The 24,582-nt window shown below is 38.5% G+C and overlaps 1 protein-coding gene across 1 annotated transcript; it reads right to left on the bottom strand.

The window, feature by feature from the left end:
* Positions 1-19,312: 19,312 nt before the first annotated feature.
* LOC122048277 lies at positions 19,313-21,646 on the bottom strand. Its single transcript, XM_042609868.1, has 4 exons — positions 20,695-21,646; positions 20,342-20,637; positions 20,208-20,258; positions 19,313-19,705 (listed from the first exon to the last, which is right to left on the bottom strand). The coding sequence occupies exons 1-4, from the start codon at positions 21,644-21,646 to the stop codon at positions 19,313-19,315; spliced, it is 1,692 nt and encodes a 563-aa protein (XP_042465802.1).
* Between the last annotated feature and the right edge of the window lie 2,936 nt (positions 21,647-24,582).

Raw genomic sequence — 24,582 nt, 5'->3', positions numbered from 1 at the left:
TGGGCGGCCACAATGGCAGCCCAATTGCCACCCCTTATGTAGTCAATCGACGACCCTTCGGCCGTACCGTTACTCACAAGGACTTTCTGTAGGACCGTTGGGCCGGCTAGAAGGGGGGGTTGAATAGCCCGTAAAAAAAACAACAAAGACCCTTCTCGAACTTTCAATAGAACACTTGCATAAAGTAAATTAGTAGTAAATAAAAAACAGAAAGAAGAGGCTCACAACTTGACTTGGTTACAACCAAGGAGGTTGTTAATCCAAGGAATGAACGTGCACTAAAATATCTCCTTCAGGCGGAGAAGCCTCTTACAGCAGTGAAAGCACAAAAGACAGAAGCTAAACTAGAACAGAATCGCACAAGTGTTTGGAATGTAAATCTCTGAGATGATTTGAAGCTTCTGGACCAAGGCTATATTTATAGCCTTGGTCGGGGCGCCTGGAAGGGTTCCGGGCGCCCTGGGGAGATAAAACTTTATCCCGCAACGTCCAGAACGCATCTTCCGGGCGCCCTGGGGGGATAAAACTTTATCCCCCAACCTCCAGAACGCGAAAGATGCGTTCTGGTCAAACTTCACGTTCCGGGCGCCCCGGACAGTTCCGGGCACCCCGGAGCAAAAAGTCAACTCTGGTTGACTTTTGCGTCCGGGACCTCTGCTCCGTTTCAGTCCCGCCTCGGTCCGGGTCTTCTCCTCCGGATCCGCTCGCTTGGGTGATCTCTGCCATCCGAAATAGGGCTCACCCGAACCCAACTTCCGGTCTTCTCGAGCGTGCTTCCCTCCGGCTTCTCGTCCCTCGGAATTGCCACATGTTTCCTTCTCATCCGCTAGCGTACTCATCCGCAGTCTTCGTCCCTCGGTCGTCGACCTTCTCGCCAGCTGCGTCTCTTGCTCCCCGAGCAATCTTCCACTCCGGCTTTCGTCCCTCGGAACCACCGCGCGCTTCCTTCTCGTCCGCCGGTGTACTCTTTCGCAGCGCCTCGTCCCTCGGACGCACAGCGTGCCGTCCTTCTCGCTACCTGCGTCTTCCGCTCGAGTACCTGTGCTCCTAAGCTCCTGCATACTTAGACACAAGGTTAAATACACACAGGATCTAACTTAACTTGTTGATCACACCAAAACAACCTTGGGGTTCCAACAATCTCTCCCTTTTCGGTGTGATCAACCCAAGTTAAGCTAGGGTGAAAATAGACATTAAATAAAATTAAGTATATTAACTTAATTTGCAATTTAAGTACAAAAAGATAGAAAAATTAAATCTATCTACCTACCTCCTAGACTTATACTTTCCCTTCTCCCCCTTTGATCACAAAAAAATGGGGTTCCAAGAAAAATAATCTAAGGGCTATAGACTTGAAAAAATATTTTAAAAAAATTCTAAGTTTTTAAGAAATTTAGAAAGTTTTTCTGAGTAATTTAAGCTGAGATTTCTTGTTTAAAAATATTCTTAACTAAAAAAAAATGATTTTTGAGAATATTTAAAAAAATTCTGAGTAAGTAAATTTGAAATAAAATGTTTTGAATAACCTTTTTCAAGCACTAATTAATTCTTGTATTAATGCTTCATTAGTAAGTTAATTAAATATTTATTTCAATATTTTGGTTTCCAGGTCGTGGCGAGGCACTAGGCCTTCTTGGTTATTGGAGCAACAACCACTTCCTTAGACGAAGCCTCATAAAGAAATTATTTGTTTAATTTTCTCACTTAAAGCGCTAATTTTAATTTTAAAATTAATTTAAGCATGATTTAGGAACCCAATATAGGTTCCAACCTACTGGATTAATTAAAAAGCTTTTAGGGACATATTTTCTTGAAATATTCCTAATTTATCCCGTGTGATATTTAAAGTACCAATTTAAATTATTAAATCTTCTAAAATTGGTTTTAGATGAGTATGCATAGTTTTTCAAGTTATCTACTTGAATTTTCAAATCATCATTTTCAAGTTTCAATTTTTCATTTGCTATTTTTAATTTATCTAATTCTTCTAAGGGACAAGACTTAGCTAGAATTACTTTTAAATTTTTATTTTCACTTTCTAATTTGCAGCAATCTTTTGTTAAAAGTTTAACGAACTTAAACATTTTATCGGGAGGAAGAGATAGTACCTGACTTACCTTGTCGATCTCGTTGTCCGTTTCTCCCCCTGAATTGCTGCTTTTTTCCGACGTGTCTCCCCCTTCATCGATGCTCTCGATGCTCATTTCAGAAGAGCTTGAATCGCAGTCGTCGTCTTGATGACTCGCCATCAGTGCGAGTCCAGAGAATGCTTCGACTTCCGATTCAGATGACGCATCGTCCCACGTCGCCTTCAGGGCCTTTCGTTTTTGGATAGGCTTCTTACCCTTTTCCTTGTCTGTGTTCTTCAGCTTGGGGCAGTTGTCCTTGACATGCCCTTCTTCGTCGCAATGGTAGCAGCGGATCGTTCTTTTCTTTCTACCCTGTGGATGGTTAGTTTTTCTAAAATTTTATAACTTCTTAAATCGTCTTACCATCATTACCATTTCCTCGTCGTCGAGAGAAGATTCCGATTCAGGTTCGTCTCTCGAAGCTTTGAGGGTGACGTTGTTCTTTGGCTCCCTCATTCCTGCACATCTTGACTCATGCACTTCAAATGTTGAAAAAAATTCTTCTAATGAAATTTTTTCTAAGTCCTTCAAAATGTAAAAGGCATATACTAATGATGCCCATTTTGAATTTCTAGGGAAGGAATTTAAAGCGTACCTGAGCGAATCTCGGTTACTTACCTCTTCTCCGAGATTCGAAAGTCCGGTGATGAGCTCCTGTATCCTCGAGTGTAGATGTGCAATTGTTTCACCTTCTTCAAGACGGAGGTTGGTGAGCTGGTTGCGAAGTAAGTCCCGTCTTGGCTTCGGATGTTCCTTCATGTAATTCAAGGAACTTCTCCCAAAGCTCCTTTGCCGAATTGTAGGTGCCGACACGGTTGACTTCTTGTGGCGGAAGTACGGTTAGCAGATGAAATTCTGCTTTCTTGTTTGCCACGTACTCGGCCTGTTCTTTCTTTGTCCATTGATTTTTTGCTTTGCCCTCGGGAGCTTCAAAACCGAGTTCCATTATTAGTAATAAAACAAAATCGGTACCGAAAAATATCTCCATGTGCTTCTTCCAGCTTGCAAAGTCCCCCTCAAATTTTGGCCGGTGGATGTTAGATCCGGCCATCTCGTTGCATCGTTCGGCGGTTAGTCCTCCTGAAGCGTCTCGGCTCTGATACCACTTGTAGGACCGTTGGGCCGGCTAGAAGGGGGGGTTGAATAGCCTGTAAAAAAAACAACAAAAACCCTTCTCGAACTTTCAACAGAACACTTGCATAAAGTAAATTAGCAGTAAATAAAAAGCAGAAAGAAGAGGCTCACAACTTGACTTGGTTACAACCAAGGAGATTGTTAATCCAAGGAATGAACGTGCACTAAAATATCTTCTTCAGGCGAAGAAGCCTCTTACAGCAGTGAAAGCACAAAAGACAGAAGCTAAACTAGAACAGAATCGCAAAAGTGTTTGGAATGTAAATCTCTGAGATGATTTGAAGCTTCTGGACCAAGGCTATATTTATAGCCTTGGTCGGGGCGCTTGGAAGGGTTCCGGGCGCCTTGGGGGGGGATAAAACTTTATCCCCCAACATCCAGAACGCGAAAGATGCGTTCTGGTTAAACTTCACGTTCCGGGCGCCCCGGACTGTTCCGGGCGCCCCGGGCTGCTCCGGGCACCCCGGACAGTTCCGGGCGCCCCGGAGCAAAAAGTCAACTCTGGTTGACTTTTGCGTCCGGGACCTCTGCTCCGTTTCAGTCCCGCCTCGGTCCAAGTCTTCTCCTCCGGATCCGCTTGCTTGGGTGATCTCTTCCATCCGGAATAGGGCTCACCCGAACCCAACTTCCGGTCTTCTCGAGCGTGCTTCCCTCCGGCTTCTCGTCCCTCGGAATTGCCGCATGTTTCCTTCTCGTCCGCCAGCGTACTCATCCGCAGTCTTCGTCCCTCAGTCGTCGACCTTCTCGCCAGCTGCGTCTCTTGCTCCCCGAGCAATCTTCCGCTCCGGCTTTCGTCCCTCGGAACCACCGCGCGCTTCCTTCTCGTCCGCCGGTGTACTCTTCCGCAGCGCCTTGTCCCTCGGACGCACAGCGTGCCGTCCTTCTCGCTAGCTGCGTCTTTCGCTCGAGTACCTGTGCTCCTAAGCTCCTGCATACTTAGACACAAGGTTAAATACACACAGGATCTAACTTAACTTATTGATCACACCAAAACAACCTTGGGGTTCCAACATTTCCCACCCCTATCAAGTGGATTTTTGCCTTCCCCAAGATTCGAACTCTAGATCTCCAGGTTAACTCTAGTATTTAACCTGGAGATCTAGAGTTTGAATCCTGGGGAAGGCAAAAATCCACTGGCCAGGGGTGGGAAGTCCTTGTGAATAACGGCACAGCCGAAGGGTCGTCGGTTGACGACATAAGGGGTCGCCAGTTGGGCCGCCATTGTGGCCACCCAAGGGACCAAGGTTGGGCCGCCAGTTGGGCCGCTAGTGTGGTCACCCAAGGGGTCGAGGGGTCGGGTCATTACACTGAGTCTGAAACCGGAGTTGAATCAGAAATTGAGTTAGAAAGAAGCCACGAATCTGTATCCATTTATGAAGGACCAAAAACATTGTAAGTTCTCTGGTCATTGGTACTCAAATAGCAAAATTACAAAAGTTAATTGAATACTTATTAAGAAAATTAGTTAAGTCTAATATTCGGGTCAAGTCACTCCAAAAGGAGATTAAATCCCTTAAGGAGGAGACTAACCCAAGCTCTTTAACTAAACAAGTTCAAGATGGAACCTCAACTCAAGTCCAACAACTTGAGGAAGAGAATTCTAATTTAAAAACTCAAGTCAAAGAACTCAATGACTCATTAGAATGGTTCACTTTTGTTGGGTGCTACATGGAATTTCGTTATGTTTCCCTTGTTCAAAAATTTATACAAGAACAGAACTTTTTCTAACAGCCCATGTGCTCTACAAAAGTTAAACTTGGATTGCAAACGAAACTTAACATTTTTAATCTCCAAGTTGTTCTTAAGAAGTTAAACTTGGATTGGAAATGAAACTTAACATTTTTACTCCAAGTTCAACCCATGTGTTCTTCAAAAGGTAAACCATATTACAGAAGTTGATTAAATATCTATTTCAAAGATTGACTTCTAAGATAAACATGGTGAGGCACTCGGCCTTCTTGGGTATGGGATCATCCACCACTTCCTAGACAAAGCTTTTCAAAGAAATTGAATATTTAAACTTCTTAAAGTAACCTTAGGTTTAACTATAGAGACCAAAATCGAAACACAAAATTGATAGCCTCTTGTGTTTGTATTTTAGGATCCATACAAAGTAAAATTAAACTAGTTTCGCTTCGGAATAGATTAACTAGTTATACCTTTCTTTGTATCTTAAAGATCTCTTGATCTTCTGTTGTATTCCTCTCCTCCTCTTAGACGTCGTGTGGGCGACAATCTACCAAGATGAAAACACCCAACCTTCTCCTTCCTTTCCAAACTTTCGGCCACCAAAGAATGCAAAGTGAAGATGTAACACCCACTAAGCTTTTAAGATAAATAAGAGAATGATGAATTTGCCTTAGAAAAATATTAGTAGAATGTTGAACCAAAAAGAAATAAAAAGAAATAAAAATAGGGAATGGTCAAGGATTGAACCTTGAACCTCTCATGATATAAATGATAGGATTAATGGGTAATAACCAGTTGGGATAGGAATAATATATTGATAGCAAAGGAGGGAAACTCATGATAAGGGTGAGAGTAAAAGCTAGCCAAAAGAAAACAAGAAAAGAGCAAGAGAAAGGCAACTTGCCTTCCTTCTTTTCTCTCCCTCTCCTTCTTCTTTTGCCGTGACTTAAAGAGGGGAATTAAGGGGATTCATTCCCCCTTGTTTCCTCATGAATGATGAGAACAAATAAATAAATAAAATAAAAATAAAAATGAAAAAAAAGGGCTAAGTGAGAAGGAAAGCAAAAAACCAATTTTGCTACCTCTTCCCCCTTAACATAAAAGAGAATATGTAAAGAGAAGATTTTATTTTTCTCTCATTTCTCTCATTCTCTCCTATCCATCACCGAGAACCTCAGTCCCCTCTCCTCTATCTTCGGCCCCAAGCCAAGGTTTTCTCCTAAGAAAGACTAAGATACAAGGAGGACTTAGCAAGGGAATCAAGGGAAGGGAACTAGAAGAAGAGGCTACTTCTTCAATCACCACACCTTAGATCCACAAGCGAAAAGGATGTAAGCTTCCCCTCACCTGTGGTACAAGGTGTTTTATGTACTTTTCGGATTTTATGAGGATTAGAAAACCTAGAATAAAATTTAAGAAAAATTCGGCCAAAGAAGAGTTTTCAAATCTAGGAAGGTTTAAACAAGTCCTCATTTCATGATATTTTTCTATGATATGTAGGAAGGTTTTCCTTCATGTTTTTATACCTATATGATGCTTGGTCAGAGGAGTACCTAACCCTAGAATTTTGGCCAAAAATATTTTAAAGAGGTTAGGGAAATCATTGTTTAACCAAACTAGTACAAGATTCCCTCCATGAATTACTAAGGGTCTTTTATGGGTTTTTCTTGCTTGAAAGTTACTTGGAACCAAAAGAAATCCACTCATATGTTTCGGCCAAGAAAAGAGCTTAGGGTTAGGAAGACCTTTAAATTTAGGTAACCATGTTTATATGATAGAATATAGAGTTCTCTTAAAGAATTGCATGTCGAATATTGCTAGAAATTCATGAACTCTTCATTAGGATTTTCGGCCATGATAAGATGGATAACTTAGAAAAGATTAAACAAATTTTTAACATGCTCAAGACCTCTGTGATATTAAGATATGAAAGTTGTTTAATGCTCTCATGCTTAATTAGGGTATAGAGAATTTAGTTACATGATATATGACATGTTCACAAGGGTCCTAGCTTGTTTATGAACCAAATTTGTATATGATGTTCTTAGTAATTTTTGCCATGAAACTTACTTAGGTTTTCCATGCTTTAGGCCACTTAAAACCTAGTTTAGAGATTGGTAGGTTTCGGCCATGAGGAAAAATAAAAGAAAAAGGAAAGAAACCTAGGAAGCCTAAGACACAATTCACATGTATGTTTATTATGCTTGTCTTTATACATGCTATGAAACTTGTATGACTTCCTATGCTTTTAGGCTATTTGAAGCAAATTTAAACACTGATGAGTCTCGGCCAAGTAGGGTTTAAATGACCTAGAGGCCTTAGAATTGAAACCAATTGTGTTAAAAATGCTTCTTATGGAAATATGATAATATGTTGATTGTGTCACATGCTTGTATAATTTTTCCATGACCTAAATGGACCATTGTATGATTCATCCATGAAGGGATAGATGCCCTAGAAACCCTAGAACAAAAATTAAATATGCTCATGTCACTCTACATGAAATATGATAAGTAGAAAGCCAAAGTTCTCATGCTATATGTTGTTTAATGACCTAAAATGAGGCTAGGGTAAGTTTCGGCCATACCCATTGTATGATGCCTTATTATGAATTTATACATGATGTTAGTTCAAGTTCACATGCTTGTATGCTTGCTTTTATCCCTAATGAATACTTGTTAAATTTCGGCCATGGCATATGTTAAGGGCTTGAAGAACTTAGGAACTAGCTCAAATATGCTTACTATGTTACTTGGAAAAAAATGCTATAAATATGGTTTAAGGTTTCCATGCTTTCATGACATTTGGGACCTTGTTTCACACCTGATAGGGTTCGGCCACATGAAGTTTAGGGACTTGGAGAACATAGAAACCAAGTTAATCATGCTTATAATGCTTCCTATGAAATTGATGTGATGATAATTTAGGTTCCACATGCTTGGAGGTTGTTTTTACCTAAATTGAGATCTAAGGGGGGTTCGGCCATGATAAGAACCCAAGGGATTAGGAAGCTTAGAACCCAAGCTAACTATGTTACCATGTTTCTTATGATAGTATAATCACATGATACACCCTTATGCTTAAACATGTATGCTTGTGATTTATACTTTCCATGATATGATATGTGCTTAAAATATGCATGCTTTCATGATATGCTATGTGGATAGAAATATGCATGCTTTGATGATATGCTATGTGCTTAAAATATACATGCTTTCATGATATGCTATGTGGATAGAAATATGCATGCTTTGATGATATGCTATGTGCCTAAAATATGCATGCTCTCATGATATGCTATGTGGTGAAAATATGCATGTTTTTATGACATGATGTATGCCTAAGTGATGCATACTTTTTATGACATGATGTATGCCTAAGTGATGCATACTATTTATGATATGATGTATGCCTAAGTGATGCATACTTTTATGACATAATGTATGCCTAAGTGATGCATACTTCTATGATATGCTATGTGACTAAACGATGTATTTTTATACATGCTACTTTACTTTGTAAGTCTTGTACCAAGGGTGGGCTCCTAATCAGTCCCTAGGCCTTTGGCTGTGTGATCCAGGCTAGTAAAAACAAAGGGATGGGCTCCTTAGTACGCCCCTAGGTCTATGGCTGTGTGATCCGGACCTAGTTCCTAGTATGATTCAAGACTTGCTACCTTGGATATACTTAGGAAGTGCGCATATCTACGTGATTTATCTATGTGTGGTACAAGCCGGGGCCCTGATTATGTTGATATTATGTTCAAATATATATGTAAGAAGAAATGGTTTTAAAGATCATGAGACATACACATGTTTTTCGGATACATGTTTTCAAAATCATATTGCATATACCTTATGATCATGTTGTGATGATACTATGATTTATGATATGCCATGATTAGATATGATTATGTTATGTTTCATGCTATGCTTTAAGAGCTTGATATGCCATGCCACCTTATGATGATACTATGATATGCCATGATTAGATATAATTATGTTATGATTCATGCTATGCTTTAAGAGATGATATGCCATGACTAGTTATGATTTTGTTATGTTGCATGATATTCTTAAAGAGTATGATATGTTATGCCATGACTAGTTGAGATCATGTTATGTTGAGACTTTCTTTGATCATGTGATGATTTTCGGTTTTAGTGAGTAGGAAAGGAACTTACTGAGCCATGAGTACTCATAGTTACTTTACTTGTTCCACAGATAAAGGAAAAAGCTAGATGAGCTAAAGGAGCAGCAGGAGAGGCCAGGAGATGTGTGTGGCAGTGGCTAGGCAACCAAATAAGAACCTGCTTTAAAAACTTTTAAAGAACTATGCTTTGGTATCATGAATTGTAGTACCGTATGTGTGACTTGATGTTATGTTTCTACTAATTTTGATATCATGTTATTGATGCCGTGATAGTGTAGTTCGGATTTGATGAAAAGAAAAACAAAAGAAAAGTTTTTATTAAACTAAGAAAATTATTTTAAGTCTTCCGCTGTTTTAAAAAGAAAAATCTGTACATGGAGTATCGTAGCCCCGTCCCTTAGGGTTAGCAGGGAGGGCGGGCGTTACAGAAGAGGCCTCCTTCTTCTTCTTCTTCTTCTTCTCCACCAAGCAATCGACCACCAAGTGCTTCTTCGCTTCTTCTTCTTCTCCTTCAAGCCGTGACCACCAAGGTGAGATGGGCATCGGCCCTAGAAAGAAGAAAGGGAGGAAGTGGGGTGCCGACCTAAAGAGAGAACGAGAAAAGAAGAGGGTCGGCCACCAAGAAAATAAAAGAGAGAGGGCTTAGGTTATGCTAATTTTTGGGCACCTCCCTCTTCCACTTTTATAATCTTTGCTAGCGGCTAATAAGGAAAGTTTAAATAAAATTTCCTTTTATTTTCTATTATAGATGATTACAAAAAAGGAAAGATTTTAACAAAATTAAAATCTCTCTTTTAAACCATTGTAAATAGCTATAAAAGGAAAGATTATAACAAAATTTTGTTTTAAACAAAATATTCCTTTTATTCCTATAATGGTTGATTACAAAAAAGAAAAGATTGTAGATAACTACAAAAAGGAAAGATTTTAACAAAATTAAAATCTCTTTTTTAACCATTGTAGACAACTACAAAAAAGGAAAGATTTTAATAAAATTAAAATCTCTCTTTTAACCATTATAGATAACTACAAAAAAGGGAAGATTTTAACAAAATTAAAATCTCTTGTTTAACCATTGTAAATAACTACAAAAAGGAAAGATTTTAACAAAATTAAAAATCTCTCTTTTAATCTATTGTAGAAAGATATAAAAGGACAGATTTTAACAAAATTTTGTTTTCACCAAAACTTCCTTTTTTTCTTCTTGTATGGACGACCCCATGCTTGTGCACCAAACATGGCTTGGCCGACCCACATCTTGGGCACCAAGAGAGCTTGGGTGGCCCCTTTCTTGGGCACCAAGCAAGGATGTGGTCGGCCCCCTCATTTGGGTCGAATGACCATTAATTAAATGAGTTACTGACAACTCACTTATTTAATATCTAGCTCCAAGAGTAGTACCACTCAACTTTATTGTCTTTTCGGACTAAGTCCACCTGTAGGATTTACATGACAATCCTTATGAGCTCCTCAAGGGGACATCATCAACCTAGATAACTAGGACACAGTTTCCTTCTATAATCAACAACGACCCATATAAATAATATTATTTCCTAACTTATAGAGTCTATTGATTTAACGAATAAATCTCACCCATTGATAAATTAAAGAAATAAATACTAAGTATATGTGTTTGTTATTATATCGAGATTAAGAGTACGCATATCCATAATAATAGAGGTTATGTTCTTTTATGCAGTCAGTATAAAAGGAACAACCTCAAATGGTCCTGCTTAATACACACATAGTGTACTAGTGTAATTTTATAGTCAAGATAAACTAGTACCAAATTACACTACAACCATTCCAATGGTTTGTCTCAATCCATCTTGGTTGTGAGCTACTATTTATAATTTATAAGGAACTGATAACATGATTTTCTGTGTGACACCACACACCATGTTATCTACAATATAAATTAAATGGACAACTACATTTTACTAAATGCAGGCATTTGACCAATGTGATTCTCATTTCAACATAAATGTTCATACAAAAAGCTAGGCTTTTAGTATACATCTTAACAATCTCCCACTTATACTAAAAGTCTATGCTGCCATATATGTTGCCATACATATGATTCTCATCCCCTCAACATGCCCATCAAAAACTCTCACCTAAAGGGCCTAAGTGAAAGGATCCATGTTATCTGCTGATGCAATCTTAGCGACAACAACTTCTCCTCATTTTTACGATGTCTCGTATTAGGTGGTACTTGCGCTCAATGGGTTTACTTGCCTTATGGGCTCGTGGTTCCTTCGAGTTTGCTACTGCACCACTATTATCTCAATAACTTATGATAATTTTAGGTAAACCAGGAATCACATCTAAGTCAATCAAGAAGTTTCTAAGCCATACAACTTCTTTGGCTATCTCAGAGGCTGCCACATACTCAGCTTTCATGATAGAGTCCGAAACACATTTCTGCTTAACACTCCTCCATGCTATGGCTCCACCTCCCAAAGTAAACACATACCTTGAGGTTGACTTACTATTGTCCCTATCTGATTGGAAGTCAGAATTCGTGTAACCCACAGGGAGCAAATCATTTGCCAAGAAAACCAGCATATAATCTCTGGTCCTTCTCAGGTACTTTAATATATGCTTTACAGTAGTCCAATATCCATGTCCTGGATTACTTTGATATCTGATAATAATGCCCACGGCAAAATAAATATTCAGTCTCGTACATAGCATTGCATACATTAGGCTTCCTACAGCCGAAGCATAAGGAAACTGCCTTCATGTCCTTTATCTCCTTTGATGTTTTAGGACGCATCTCTTTAGATAAAGGTACTCCATGTCGAAAAAGGTAGAAAACCTTTCTTGGAGTTTTGCATGCTAAAACGAGCTAGGATAGTATCGATGTATGAAGCTTGGGATAAGCATAACATTCTTTTTCTTGCGATCCCTTATTACTTTCATCCCAAGAATATGTCCACATTGTCCCAAATCCTTCATATCAAACTGCTTGGACAACCATACACTTACGTCTGACAACACTTTGACATTGTTCCCAATGAGAAAAATGTCATATACGTATAGTACAAGAAATACCACCATGTTTCCATCACTCTTCTTGTATACACAAGACTCATCTAGACACTGAATAAATCCATAAGATTAAATCGGATGTTCCAAGATCTCGAAGCTTGCTTCAGTCCATAGATAGACCGATGCTGCATCTTTATCTTGCTTCATCATATGTCCAGGGATCAGGTTCATGTTCACCAGGGATCAAGTCTGAAGATTCTCCCAAAAACATGAATCTATCAGGTTGTCTAACAAACCTCCCACTACGATGAGACATTACTTGTGCATCATTTGTAACACGCATTGCAGTTTCTTGTGGTATCTCATCTTGTACCGTTGGTACTAAGGTAGATGTGTCTTCTCTTATTTCCTCAAGAACAATTTTACTCATAGGCTTGTGGTTCATTACATATTCTTCTTCTAAAAATCGGGCATTGGTGCTAACAATGACCTTCTGATCTTTAGGACTATAAAATAAACCACCTTTCGTTCCTTTAGGATAACCCACAAATAAGCGAACTTCTGTACGTGATTCCAACTTATCAGTGTCTCCCTTCAGCACATGTGCTAGACTACCCCAAATCCAAATATGCTTCAGACTAGGCTTATGCCCAATCCATAATTTTGTGGGAGTAGAGGTTATTGACTTAGAAGGTACCAAGTTCAGAATGTACACTGTCGTTTCCAGAGCATATCCCCAAAACGAATTTGGTAATTCTGAATAACTCATCATTGATCTAACCATTTCCATAAGAGTCATATTCCTTCATTCTGTTATACTATTCTATTGAGGTGTACCAGGTGTAGACAGTTGGGATTGAATCCTGACCTCTGATAAGTAATTCCTAAACTCTCCTAAGAGGTACTCGCTATCACGATCAAACCGTAGTGTCTTGATACTTTTATCATGACGTTTCTCCACATCAGTCTTGTACTCTTTGAACTTATCAAAGCGCACAGACTTGCGGTGCATCAAGTAAATGTACCCATATCTCGAATAGTCATCTATAAAAGAGACAAAATATTCGAAACCACCTCTTACCTGGATAGTCATAGGTCCACACAAATTAGAATGAACCAATTCCAACAGATCTTTGGCTCTATACCCCTTGGCCTTAAAAGGTCTCTTGGTCATTTTTCCTTCCAAGCAAGATTCACAAGTTGGAAAATTTTCCACCACTAATGAACCCAAAGGTCCATTGGCTTTAAATGGCAAAGATATGTTTGGTTTATTTCCGAAGGTTGTTTTCTCTTATTAGAATTAGTAAATGTGTTATTAATTTCCATTTGTTACATCGTGGGAGTTATTGGATTAAGAGTGTACAAATTGTCAACCAACGTACAAAAATAGATAACCACTCTATTTTTCTTGACAACTACTTTGTCATAAAAAGAAACAGAATATAGAATATCCATCCTTAAATAATTTAGAAACTGAAATCAAGTTCTTTCTAAAATTTGGTACATAAAGACAATTTCTCAAAATCATTGTTTTATTTCTATCAAAGGATAAATCAACATCTCCCACTGCAACAGCCGCCACTTTTGTGGCATTTCCCATATAGACGGTGATTTCCCCTTCATATAGTTGTCGGGTTTCCTGGAACCCCTGCAATGAATTGCAGACATAATCAGTGGCTCCCGTATCTACACACCAGGTGCCGGTAGATAACACCGCTAAATATGTTTAAACAACTAATGAATAAGATACACCTTTATTGTTTTCCCTTTTACGAGGACAGTCCAAGTTTTGTTTCCAATCAATGTAATTGGGACCAGTAAGTTTGTTCTCTTTCAATATAACAGCAAGAGGATTGAAAGTCATTTGAAATCCTAAAAATCACAAAATATTTGGTCAAGACTTTAGAATTTAAAATAATATTGATTCCTTAAACAATATCATTTAAATTCACCAACACCTCAAAACACCATGAATTTTATATGCCACGATAGTGTGGACGTATACAAATTCAAACATTTGTAAGAGGGGTATTACCCATTAATTTTATTATCTTGTCAACCTAGCTTTATGACAAATAAAATTAATAGTTGGTTTTTCTTCGGTCACACAAATAATAGCAGTGACTCCGATGGGGAGGATACTATTAAATGTGTCTAAGTGTATACCATTACTTGATACTTAGTCCATTAAATAGGATTGTGCCCCTTCAGATGGAGAAGATCACACAAACCTAAATAATTTCCTATAATCATCCATAAAGGAAGTTTGATCTAGTGATCCGCAAACGAACTCATCCGATGTGGAGGATGTAACACCCGCCCTTCTTACCCAACCAAAGGCGGCGCTACGTTCCTATATTACTTACGTACATGTTTTACTATAACAGCGAAAGAATAAAAACTTTAAAGAATTTAATTTATTAAGCATAATATCACATATTCTGATTTGTTCAAATGTGCATATATTGAACTTATAACTAAAAATATTAATTTGTCCGAATCGTCCTAGCCGAGCCACCACCACACACATCACTATCTGCTCCTCCTGCTGCTCCGTTGTTCATCCAGCTTTCTCTTTTATCTGCGGTACAAGGAAAGTAAGCTGTGAGCACTCATGGCTCAGTAAGTTCCTTTCCTACTCACTAAAACCGAGAATCATCGTATATCAAGAATGGATCAACATATCATCGTCTCAACTAATCATAACATAACATATCATTCTATTCAAACATATCATGCATATTTCTTATTCACATATCATTTCATAGAAGCATGAATATCATATCATAAAACAAATAAACCACAAGCATAAGACATACAAGGGCATCATATTCATATAATATCACATGACATTATATCATATCATCATATAATTCAAGCACATATGAATGTAGGCAATGCATCGTGAATTTGAAAACTTATACTTAATAGTACTTGAAATTAATATCATCATCATTTGGGATCCCGGTTTGTACCACATACATAATGCGTAGGTCCAAGGTAGCAAGTCTTGAGCCCTACCATGCATACATACTAGGCCCGAGTCTTACTCCATCGACCTAGGGCACTCAAAGGCCCATTACTGACGAGGCCCGAGTCTTACTCCATCGACCACGGTTATGGAGCCCACCCTTGGTACAAACCATAAAAATAACTTATCATGCATAACTATCATATCATGTCCTTAACAATCTTTCATGCATTTATTCTTTTTTTTTTCATTTCTTTTCATTATGTATAGCATTTTCTATGCTATCACATATCATAACATAACTTCATTTCTTTTCATTATGTATAGCATTTTCTATGCTATCACATATCATAACATAACTTCATTTTTTTTCATTATGTATAGCATTTTCTATGCTATCATATATCATAACATAACTTCATTTCTTTTCATTATGTATAGCATTTTCTATGCTATAACACATCATGGCATATTTCATAATATAACTTCATTATGCATATCATTTCGTAACTAAAGCAATCATGCATTCTAACTTATTATCATATCATTTTCATACAGCATGGCATAGACATATTTAATTTTTTGTTCTAGGGTTTCTAGGGCATCTATCCCTTCATGGCCGAACACATAATGATTCATTTAGGTCATACAAACATGTATCACATTCACACATTATCAAGTTTTCATAAGAAGTACTTTTAACCCCTTAGGTTTCATTTCCAAGGCCTCTAGGTCCTTTAAACCTTACTTGGCCGAAATTCATAGAATATAAACTTCCTTTAAGTGGCCTAAAGCATGGGAAACCTAAGTAAATTTCATAGCAAGATTTACTAAGAACATCATACACAAAGTTGGATCATAAACAAGCTAGGACTCTTGTGATCTTACATGTCATAAATCATGTAACTAATTTTCTACATTCCAATTAAACATGAGAGCATTAATCATCTTTCATAACATAATATCACAGAGGTCATTGAGCATATTAGAATTTTGTTTAAGCTTCTCTAAACCATCACCTTACCATGGCCGAAATATTAAGAGTAAGGTTCATGAGTTTCTTTCAACATACAAGTATACAACTCTTAAGAACTTTATATCATGTCATATAAGCATAGTTATTTTAAATTCAAGGTCCTCCTAACCCTAAATTCTTTCTTGGCCGAAACATGAGAGTGGGGTTCTTTTGGTTCCAATCAACTTCCGAGCAAGAAAACCATAGGAAGGTCCTTAGCATTTCATAGAGGGAACCTTGCACTAGTTTGGTTAGACAATAATTTTCCTAACCTATTTACAATATTTTTGATTGAAATTCTAGGGTTACATACACCTCTGATCATGCATCATATATGTATAAAAACATAGGGGAAAACTTTCTTTCAAGGCATAGAAAAAGAATCCGAAAATCACATGAAAGCCTTGTACCGCAGGTGAGGGGAAGCTTACCTTCTTTGCTTAAGTTTTCTAGGTTCGAGAACTTGCTTGTGGACCTTTCTTCTTCTTGCTTGCTTTGCTCGGCACCAATGGAGGAAGCTAGGTCTTTTGGTGGAGAGGGGGAGGAAGAAGAGACTTCTTCCTCTTGTGTTGCTCGGCAACAACGAGAAAGAAGAGAGGGAGAGAGTGAGGAGGAAGAAGAGGTTTCTTCCTCTTGTGTTGCTCGGCAACAAGAAGAAGAAAAGAGGGAGAGAGTGAGTTCTCGGCACCAATGGAGGAGAGGAGGAGAATGAGTTGAGGATGAAGTTGAAGTCACCCCTCCATGCCTATTTATACTAAAATGAGGGGAGGAAAACTTGACTTGATTCATCCTCCTCATTTACTTCTCCTCTTAATGAAAAAGAATATGCTAGAGAAATGCTTCTTGAGTTTCTCTCTTTTCTTTCTCTTAATTTCTCTCCTTTCTTTCCTTTAATTATAATTCCCATCTCTCCTCTTACAATATTCACTCCTATCACACTTGGTTAACACATGCATGCATCCACAAGAGAACCAAGGATCAAATCCTTCTCCTAACATATTTTTTACTTCTTTTTACTTCCTTTTCCTTTTAAGTAAAAAGAATCCTTTCTTATTCTTAACTACTTAGTCCTTTCTCTTCTTATCAATAATTCTCCTATCCCCTTTGATATCCTATACATGTTCCTTACAAGAGATCCAAGGTTCAATCTCTCCTCTAACATTTTATTTTCTTTTGTACATAATAATTCATATATTACAATATTATGCATTATGCATAAATATTTCATACATATATATATTATCTCATATTTCTTCCTTTTGTCTACATTAATTCCATGTATTATAAATATAGATGATTTATATTCTCAACTTTATTTTCTTTCATAAAGTTTTAATCATCTAAATCCTTCCCATCTTAATATTCAACTTAGAATATTTACACCTTCTTTTCACTACCTTCAAACTCTCATTATCCTTACTTTCTTATCTAGGCTTTCTAGGGGTGTTACAGAGGAAGGCACGCAAAGCCAATGCGCAAGTTTGAATGCATCACTTACAAACCAGTAATGGAGATCGTGGAATTTAAATAATTCCTCTCCCACTTAGTTATTTAAAACTAGGAATTTTAACATGCACACACACACAGCACATATAAACAGCATAAAAGGAAATAAATATAAAAAATAATTTTTCAACTATTATGGCCTCATCCATAGCTATCCTCCATATGCCGCTAACCCTAGTCGCCGCCCTAGGGTTTATGTCGTTGCGTCCTTCTTGCTTCCTTTTCCACTACACCTTCGGTCCTCAAATAGCACCACGCCTCGCAATGATACGATCCGTGATAAAAATAAAATTTTACATTTATCGATCCTATATTCCACAAGGGAATGTAAATGTAATTTAGATTGAACAAAATGTAAAATCCTAAAACTAATATAGCTCCTATTGTATTAAATAATTATAATCATGCACACACATAAAATGCCCTCGACATGCTTGAGGGTCCAATCACACACAATCACAATAGGGTCATAATTAATGTGAACCTCGACGAACAATGCCACGAGACCCAGCAACAATAAGATTGGAACTCAGTTCCGGGATCGTCCAAAGGAGGTTTCAGAGGGATGGAATATTGACCCGTTGATTATAGATAATCAAGAACCAATATTATGAGATCAATGGAGAATATCGACCCAATGATTATAACAAAACCAAGAACTGATATTATAAAAGTGCGGAGAATTACAAGTGTTCACCCGTAATCCCTTGAGAGTCGCTGAAGAACAACAAGGAGGAAAACTCTCTCAAAATATAATGTTTGCTACCCTCTTTGATATCTACTCAAGACATTATGTAGAACTGAAATGGTAGTTTCCAAGACATGGAACGAGAAGATAATGAATACAAGTAATGCAAGTCTTCATGCACACTCCCTTTCCAACAAATGGTAGTTTCCAATGCATGGAAAGAGAAGATGATGAATGCAAGTCTTTATGCACACTCCCTCTAGCTATCCTCCAACTTGGGAATTCATCCAAAATGTAAGTGACATTAAATGGCACACCAATTCCAACCAGAATGGTGAGTTTTTCCACCATTCTAGTATGGTATTTGGCTAGGAACATGTTGCATCATGATATTCCATTCTTCCGCAGCTAGTTGGCCCATCTTAGGGTCAACTTGTATGAAGTTGATCATTCGGCATGACATCGACTGTAACTCCATAGCCTGCCCTTCCAAGATACGAGATGTCAATGCTTGTACAGCATGTTGAACTTGCTTGACCTCTGTTTTCATTATCAGCTCAGCTGGCACGTGCAAGTCCTCTTCATGCTCCTCGTGGTTCGGGGCGTACATCTCGACTTACAGTCCTGTCTCATTGGCTTGGAGCTGATCCGGAGTTGTATCAAAGCCTTAGATGCCAAAGATGTGTTTGGTTCTCCTCATCAACTTCCACGCCTCTGGAACTAACAACAAATCCAAGGAAAACAACCCTATCTACGCAATAGCTGCATTTCTTAAGGTTAGCAAATAATTTTTCACGCCTCAAAGCTTCAAGCACACATTTCAAATTATTAATATGGTCATGCAAACTCTTGTTATAGATCAGAATGTCATCAAAATAAACAACAACAAATTTTCCAATAAATGCACGTAGCACATGGTTCATGAGACGCATAAATGTGCTAGGAGCATTCATCAATCCAAATGGCATCACTAACCATTCATATAACCCCTGTTTTGTCTTAAAAGCTGTTTTCCACTCATCTCCTTCCTTAATTCAAATTTGATTATACCCACTCTTCAAATCAATCTTAGAAAATATAGTGGATCCATGTAATTCATCAAGCATGTCATCTAAGCGAGGAATAGGGTGACGATACTTTACCGTTATCTTGTTTACAGCTCGACAATCCACGCACATCCTCCAAGTCCCATCTTTCTTTGGAACCAGCAGCACAGGAATAGCACAGGGACTCATGCTTTCATGAACATGTCCTTTGGTCATAAGTTCTTCGACTTGCCTTTGAAGCTCTTTGGTCTCTTCTAGACTACTTCGATAAGCTGGTCGGTTTGGAATGGAAGCTCCCGGAATGAGATCAATTTTATGCTCGATTCCTCTTTTGGGTGGTAACCCAGGTGGCGTATCCTCGGAAAAGACATCCTTAAAATCCTGCAAAAGAGACATCACAGCACTAGGCAAAGAAACATAATGGTCATCCAAAGAAAGATAGTCCTCCTTGTATAGAAACAAGATCATCGGTCTATCGGAGTTAAAAGCACTTTTGATCTCTCTTTCTTTTGCATAGAAGCTTATTTTTCTTTCTTCTTTCTTTTTCAAGGCCGAACTCTCAATCTTTTCTTTTTTTCCACTCTCTTTTTTCATTCTTAGTCCACCATCTTTTTTTTCATTTTCATTTTCACTCTCATTTTCTTTTTCTATCTCAGCCACACCTTTTCCTCTTGCTGCAACGGACTTTTTTATCTGGAGTTGTTCCTCAAATACTTGACAAGGTTTCAAAGGTGCAAGTGTAATGTTCCTACCATCCTAGATGAAGCTGTAGCGGTTCTTATACCCATCATGTGTGGTCCGTCTGTCAAATTGCCACGGTCTTCCAAGAAGCAAAGGGCTAGCTTGCATGGGTACAACATCACATAGAACCTCATCCGTGTACCTTCCAATCGTAAATGAAATAAGGACCAGCTTGGTTACCTTCATTTCTCCACTGTCATTGAGCCATTAGAGTTTATATGGCTTTGGATGCTTCAAGGTAGGTAGACCAAGCTTGTCCACCATTAACTTGCTTACCACATTAACACAGCTGCCACCATCAATAATCAAACCGCATACCCGATCTTTCACATGGCAGCGGGTGTTGAAGATGTTCTCCCTTTGCAGCCCGTCATCGTCTTCTTTGGCTTGCATATGGAGAGCTCTCAGCACAATAAGAGCTTGGCCATCAACAGCAAGTTCAACATCACTAGTATCTTCAACTGATGGAGTGGACTCATTTCCTTCATCTTCCTCTTCAGTTTCGATCTCCCCATTATCCAATATGATCATTGATCGCTTGTTTGGGCATTGAGAAGCAATATGACCTGATCCTAAACAATGAAAACATTTGATGTCACGATTTCTTTGAGGTTAGGAAGATGAGTTACCCCTATCTTTCTTGCTAGGTTGTGTCTTGGCCACATTCGTCTCTCCCTTTGATTTTGAAACTGCTTTCTCAGTTGGTTTTGATGATCCCCACTTTTGCTTCCAAGGGGATGAACTCGCAGCCTCATACTTGGAAGATGATCGCACTCCTTTCTTGAGTTGTCTTTCAACTTTCATTGCCATGTGTACCACATCGTCAAGCTCCACGTAGTGATGCAGCTCAACAATATTGGCAATCTCACGGTTCAGGCCACAAATGAACCGAGCCATGGTCGCCTCTCGGTCCTCCTCAATGTTAGCCCGAATCAAGGCTATCTCCATCTCCTTGTGGTAGTCTTCCACAGTCATGGACCCCTGCTTCAGACTTTGCAATTTCAAATGTAAGTCCCGATAATAGTGAGATGGAACAAACCTTCTTCTCATAACAACTTTCATATCCTCCCAATTGTCGATGGGAAGCTCACGGTTTCGACGTCTACTCAGGGTCAGTTGATCCCACCATATAATGGCATAGTCGGTAAAAGCCACCGCAGCAAGCTTCACTTTCTTCTCCTCCGAGTAATTGTGACAATTGAATACCAACTCAACTTTCCTCTCCCATTCAATATAAACATCAGGGTCATTTTTACCTTGAAATGGAGGAATGGACAGCTTGATGGTGCCCATGTTACGATCTACGGCTTCCCTTTCTCGGTGTTGCCTTTGAACATGCCTTGGCCTTTCGGGTCTGATAGCCCTAGCCCTCCTCCAAGTAGCATTGGAGACCACTTCATTGCTCGCCCCATCATCATAGTCATCATCTGGGACATTTGGAGCAAAATGTGGCCGCTGGTCGGGTCTCCGATGCCTAGGTAATGGCTCTTGCTGAAGTTGTTCGAGCCGATCATCATGTCTATCCAACCGATCTCGAATCTCATTGAACACGACATTCATGCGCTCAAATTGTTGCTGCATAGCCCACATGATTGTAGTCTAATCAGCCCCTCCTCCATCACTTGGATCAACCCTGCCACCGTGCTCTCGAGACATAGTGAGCTGCAACTGAAATATTATGAATAAAGGAGGATCCTCACTCACTCCTTCACGTATTTGCACTCAGTTGGATGTCTCAAAAACACTCATGTTTCACTCAGAAAATTGAGTTCTCTCTGCTCACTTGTTTTCCTCCAAAAAGGTCTAGAGAAATTAAGCAAGTCAAAACAAGCAAACACTTATTCAACCCAACAAACTCAGAATACCGATTCTAGGCTCAGTTGGATCGAGATTACGATATCAATCAAGGAACGATGGAAAGAAGATATGAAGCAAACAGAAATGATGTTATGATGAAGCAAAATAGAATTGATGATAAGATAGAGAAAATGAAATCAAAGCATCACAATGGAGATGGTAAACGGAGTTGAAAAGAAACGTGCAAATGGAAACGGAATCACGTCACGAGATGCAATCAAAACAAATCAAACGATCTTTGTTCTTCCTTTTCTTTTCTGCTCTCTTCTTTCTTTTTTTTTGTTTTTCTTTTCTATTCTTTTTTTTTCTTCCTTTTTTTCTTTTCTTTTTTTGCAACAATACTTGAAAGTAGATGAAGATAACAAGATTGTGATGATAAAAACAAAATAAACACTAGGAAAGATAGATAAACCTGATTTGGAACTTGGCTCTGATACCAAAGATGATGCGAACCTCGATGAACAATGCCGCGAGACCCATCAACAATAAGATTGGAACTCAGTTCTGGGATCGTCCAAAGGAGGTTTCGGAGGGATGGAATATTGACCCGTTGATTATAGAGAATCAAGAACCAATATTATGAGAACAATGGAGAATATCGACCCAATGATTATAACAAAACCAAGAACCGATATTATAAAAGTGCTGAGAATTACAAGTGCTCACCCGTAATCCTTGCAGAGTTGCTGAAGAACAACAAGGAGGAAAACTCTCTCAAAATATAATGTTTGCTACCCTCTTTGATATCTACTCAAGGCATTATATAGAACTGAAATGGTAGTTTCCAAGGCATGGAAAGAGAAGATAATGAATGCAAATAATGCAAGTCTTCATGCACACTCCCTTTCCAACAAATGGTAGCTTCCAATGCATGGAAAGAGAAGATGATGAATGCAAGTCTTTATGCACACTCCCTCTAGCTGTCCTCCAACTTGGGAATTCGTCCAAAATGTAGGTGGCATTAAATGGCACACCAATTCCAACCAGAATGGTGAGTTTTTCCACCATTCTAGTATGGTATTTGGCTAGGAACATGTTGCATCATGATATTCCATTCTTCCATAGCTAGTTGGCCCATCTTAGGGTCAACTTGTATGAAGTTGATCATTCGGCATGACATCGACTGTAACTCCATAGCCTGCCCTTCCAAGATACGAGATGTCAATGCTTGTACAGCATGTTGAATTTGCTTGACCTCTGTTTTCATTATCAGCTCACCTGGCACGTGCAAGTCCTCTTCATGCTCCTCGTGGTTCGGGGCATACATCTCGACTTGCAGTCCTGTCTCATTGGCTTGGAGCTGATCCGGAGTTGTATCAATAATAGTTGGAACTAGAATTCCTGCAACCATAGAATTAATCTATTTTCACATCCTACTATTATCCTGCCTAAATTTATGTATGAATAGTGTACAATTTAACTGAAAATCAAACACACAGAGGTAGAAAACTAGCTATGATACCAATTGTAGGTTCGAAAAGAATTTAGATATCTCCACAATGATATGATATTGTCCACTTTAGGCCTAAGCCCTCATGGATTTTCTCTTGGGCTCTACCCAAAAGGCCTCATGCCAATGGAGATATCTTTTCTCTTTTAAACCCACATGGTTCAATCAAACCATAGCTCTTATGCACAGTCACCAGTTAAACCTTCTAGCAATCCGTGTGCTCTACAAAAGTTAAACTTAGATTGAAAATGAAACTTAACATTTTTAATCCAAGTTGTTCTTCAGAAGTTAAACTTGGATTGGAAACGGAACTTAACATTTTTACTCCAAGTTCAACTCATGTGTTCTTCAGAAGTTAAACCATATTACAGAAGTTGATTAAATATCTTTTTCAAAGATTGGCTTCCAGATTAAACATGGCGAGGTACTCAGCCTTCTTGGGTATGGGATCATCCACCACTTCCTAGACAAAGCCTTTCAAAGAAATTACATATTTAAACTTCTTACAGTAACCTTAGGTTTAACTATAGAGATCACAATAGAAACACAAAATCGAAACACAAAATTGATAGCCTCTTGTGTTGGTTTTTCAGGAACCATACAAAGAAAAACTAAACAAGCTTCGCTGCAGAATAAATTAACTAGTTATACCTTTCTTTGTATCTTAAAGACCTCTTGATCTTCTGCTGTATTCCACTCCTCCTCTTGGACGTCATGTGGGCAACTATCTACCAAGATGAAAATACCCAACCTTCTCCTTCCTTTCCAAACTTTCAGCCACCAAAGAATGAAAAGTGAAGAGGCCTCCTCCTTCTTCTTCTTCTCCACCAAGCAACCGGCCACCAAGTGCATCTTCTCTTCTTCTTCTCCTTAAAGATGTGACCACCAAGGTGAGATGGGCACCGGCCCTATAAAGAAGAAAGGGAGGAAGTGGGGCGTCGGCCTAAAGAGAGAAAGAGAGAAGAAGAGGGCCGACCACCAAGAAAATAAAAGAGAGAGGGCTTAGGTTGTGCTAGTTTTTGGACACCTCCCTCCTCCTCTTTTATAATCTTTGCTAGCGGCTAATAAGGAAATTTTTTAATAAAATTTCCTTTTATTTGCTATTGTAGATGGTTACAAAAAAAGAAAGATTTTAACAAAATTAAAATCTTTCTTTTAAACCATTGTAAATAGCTATAAAAGGAAATATTATAACAAAATTTTATTTTAA

Source organism: Zingiber officinale, chromosome 2B (assembly GCF_018446385.1).
Source record: "Zingiber officinale cultivar Zhangliang chromosome 2B, Zo_v1.1, whole genome shotgun sequence".
Classification (NCBI taxonomy): Eukaryota; Viridiplantae; Streptophyta; class Magnoliopsida; order Zingiberales; family Zingiberaceae; genus Zingiber; species Zingiber officinale.
Note: the sequence above shows the minus strand (reverse complement) of the source record. Positions and strands in the feature narration are given on the sequence as shown.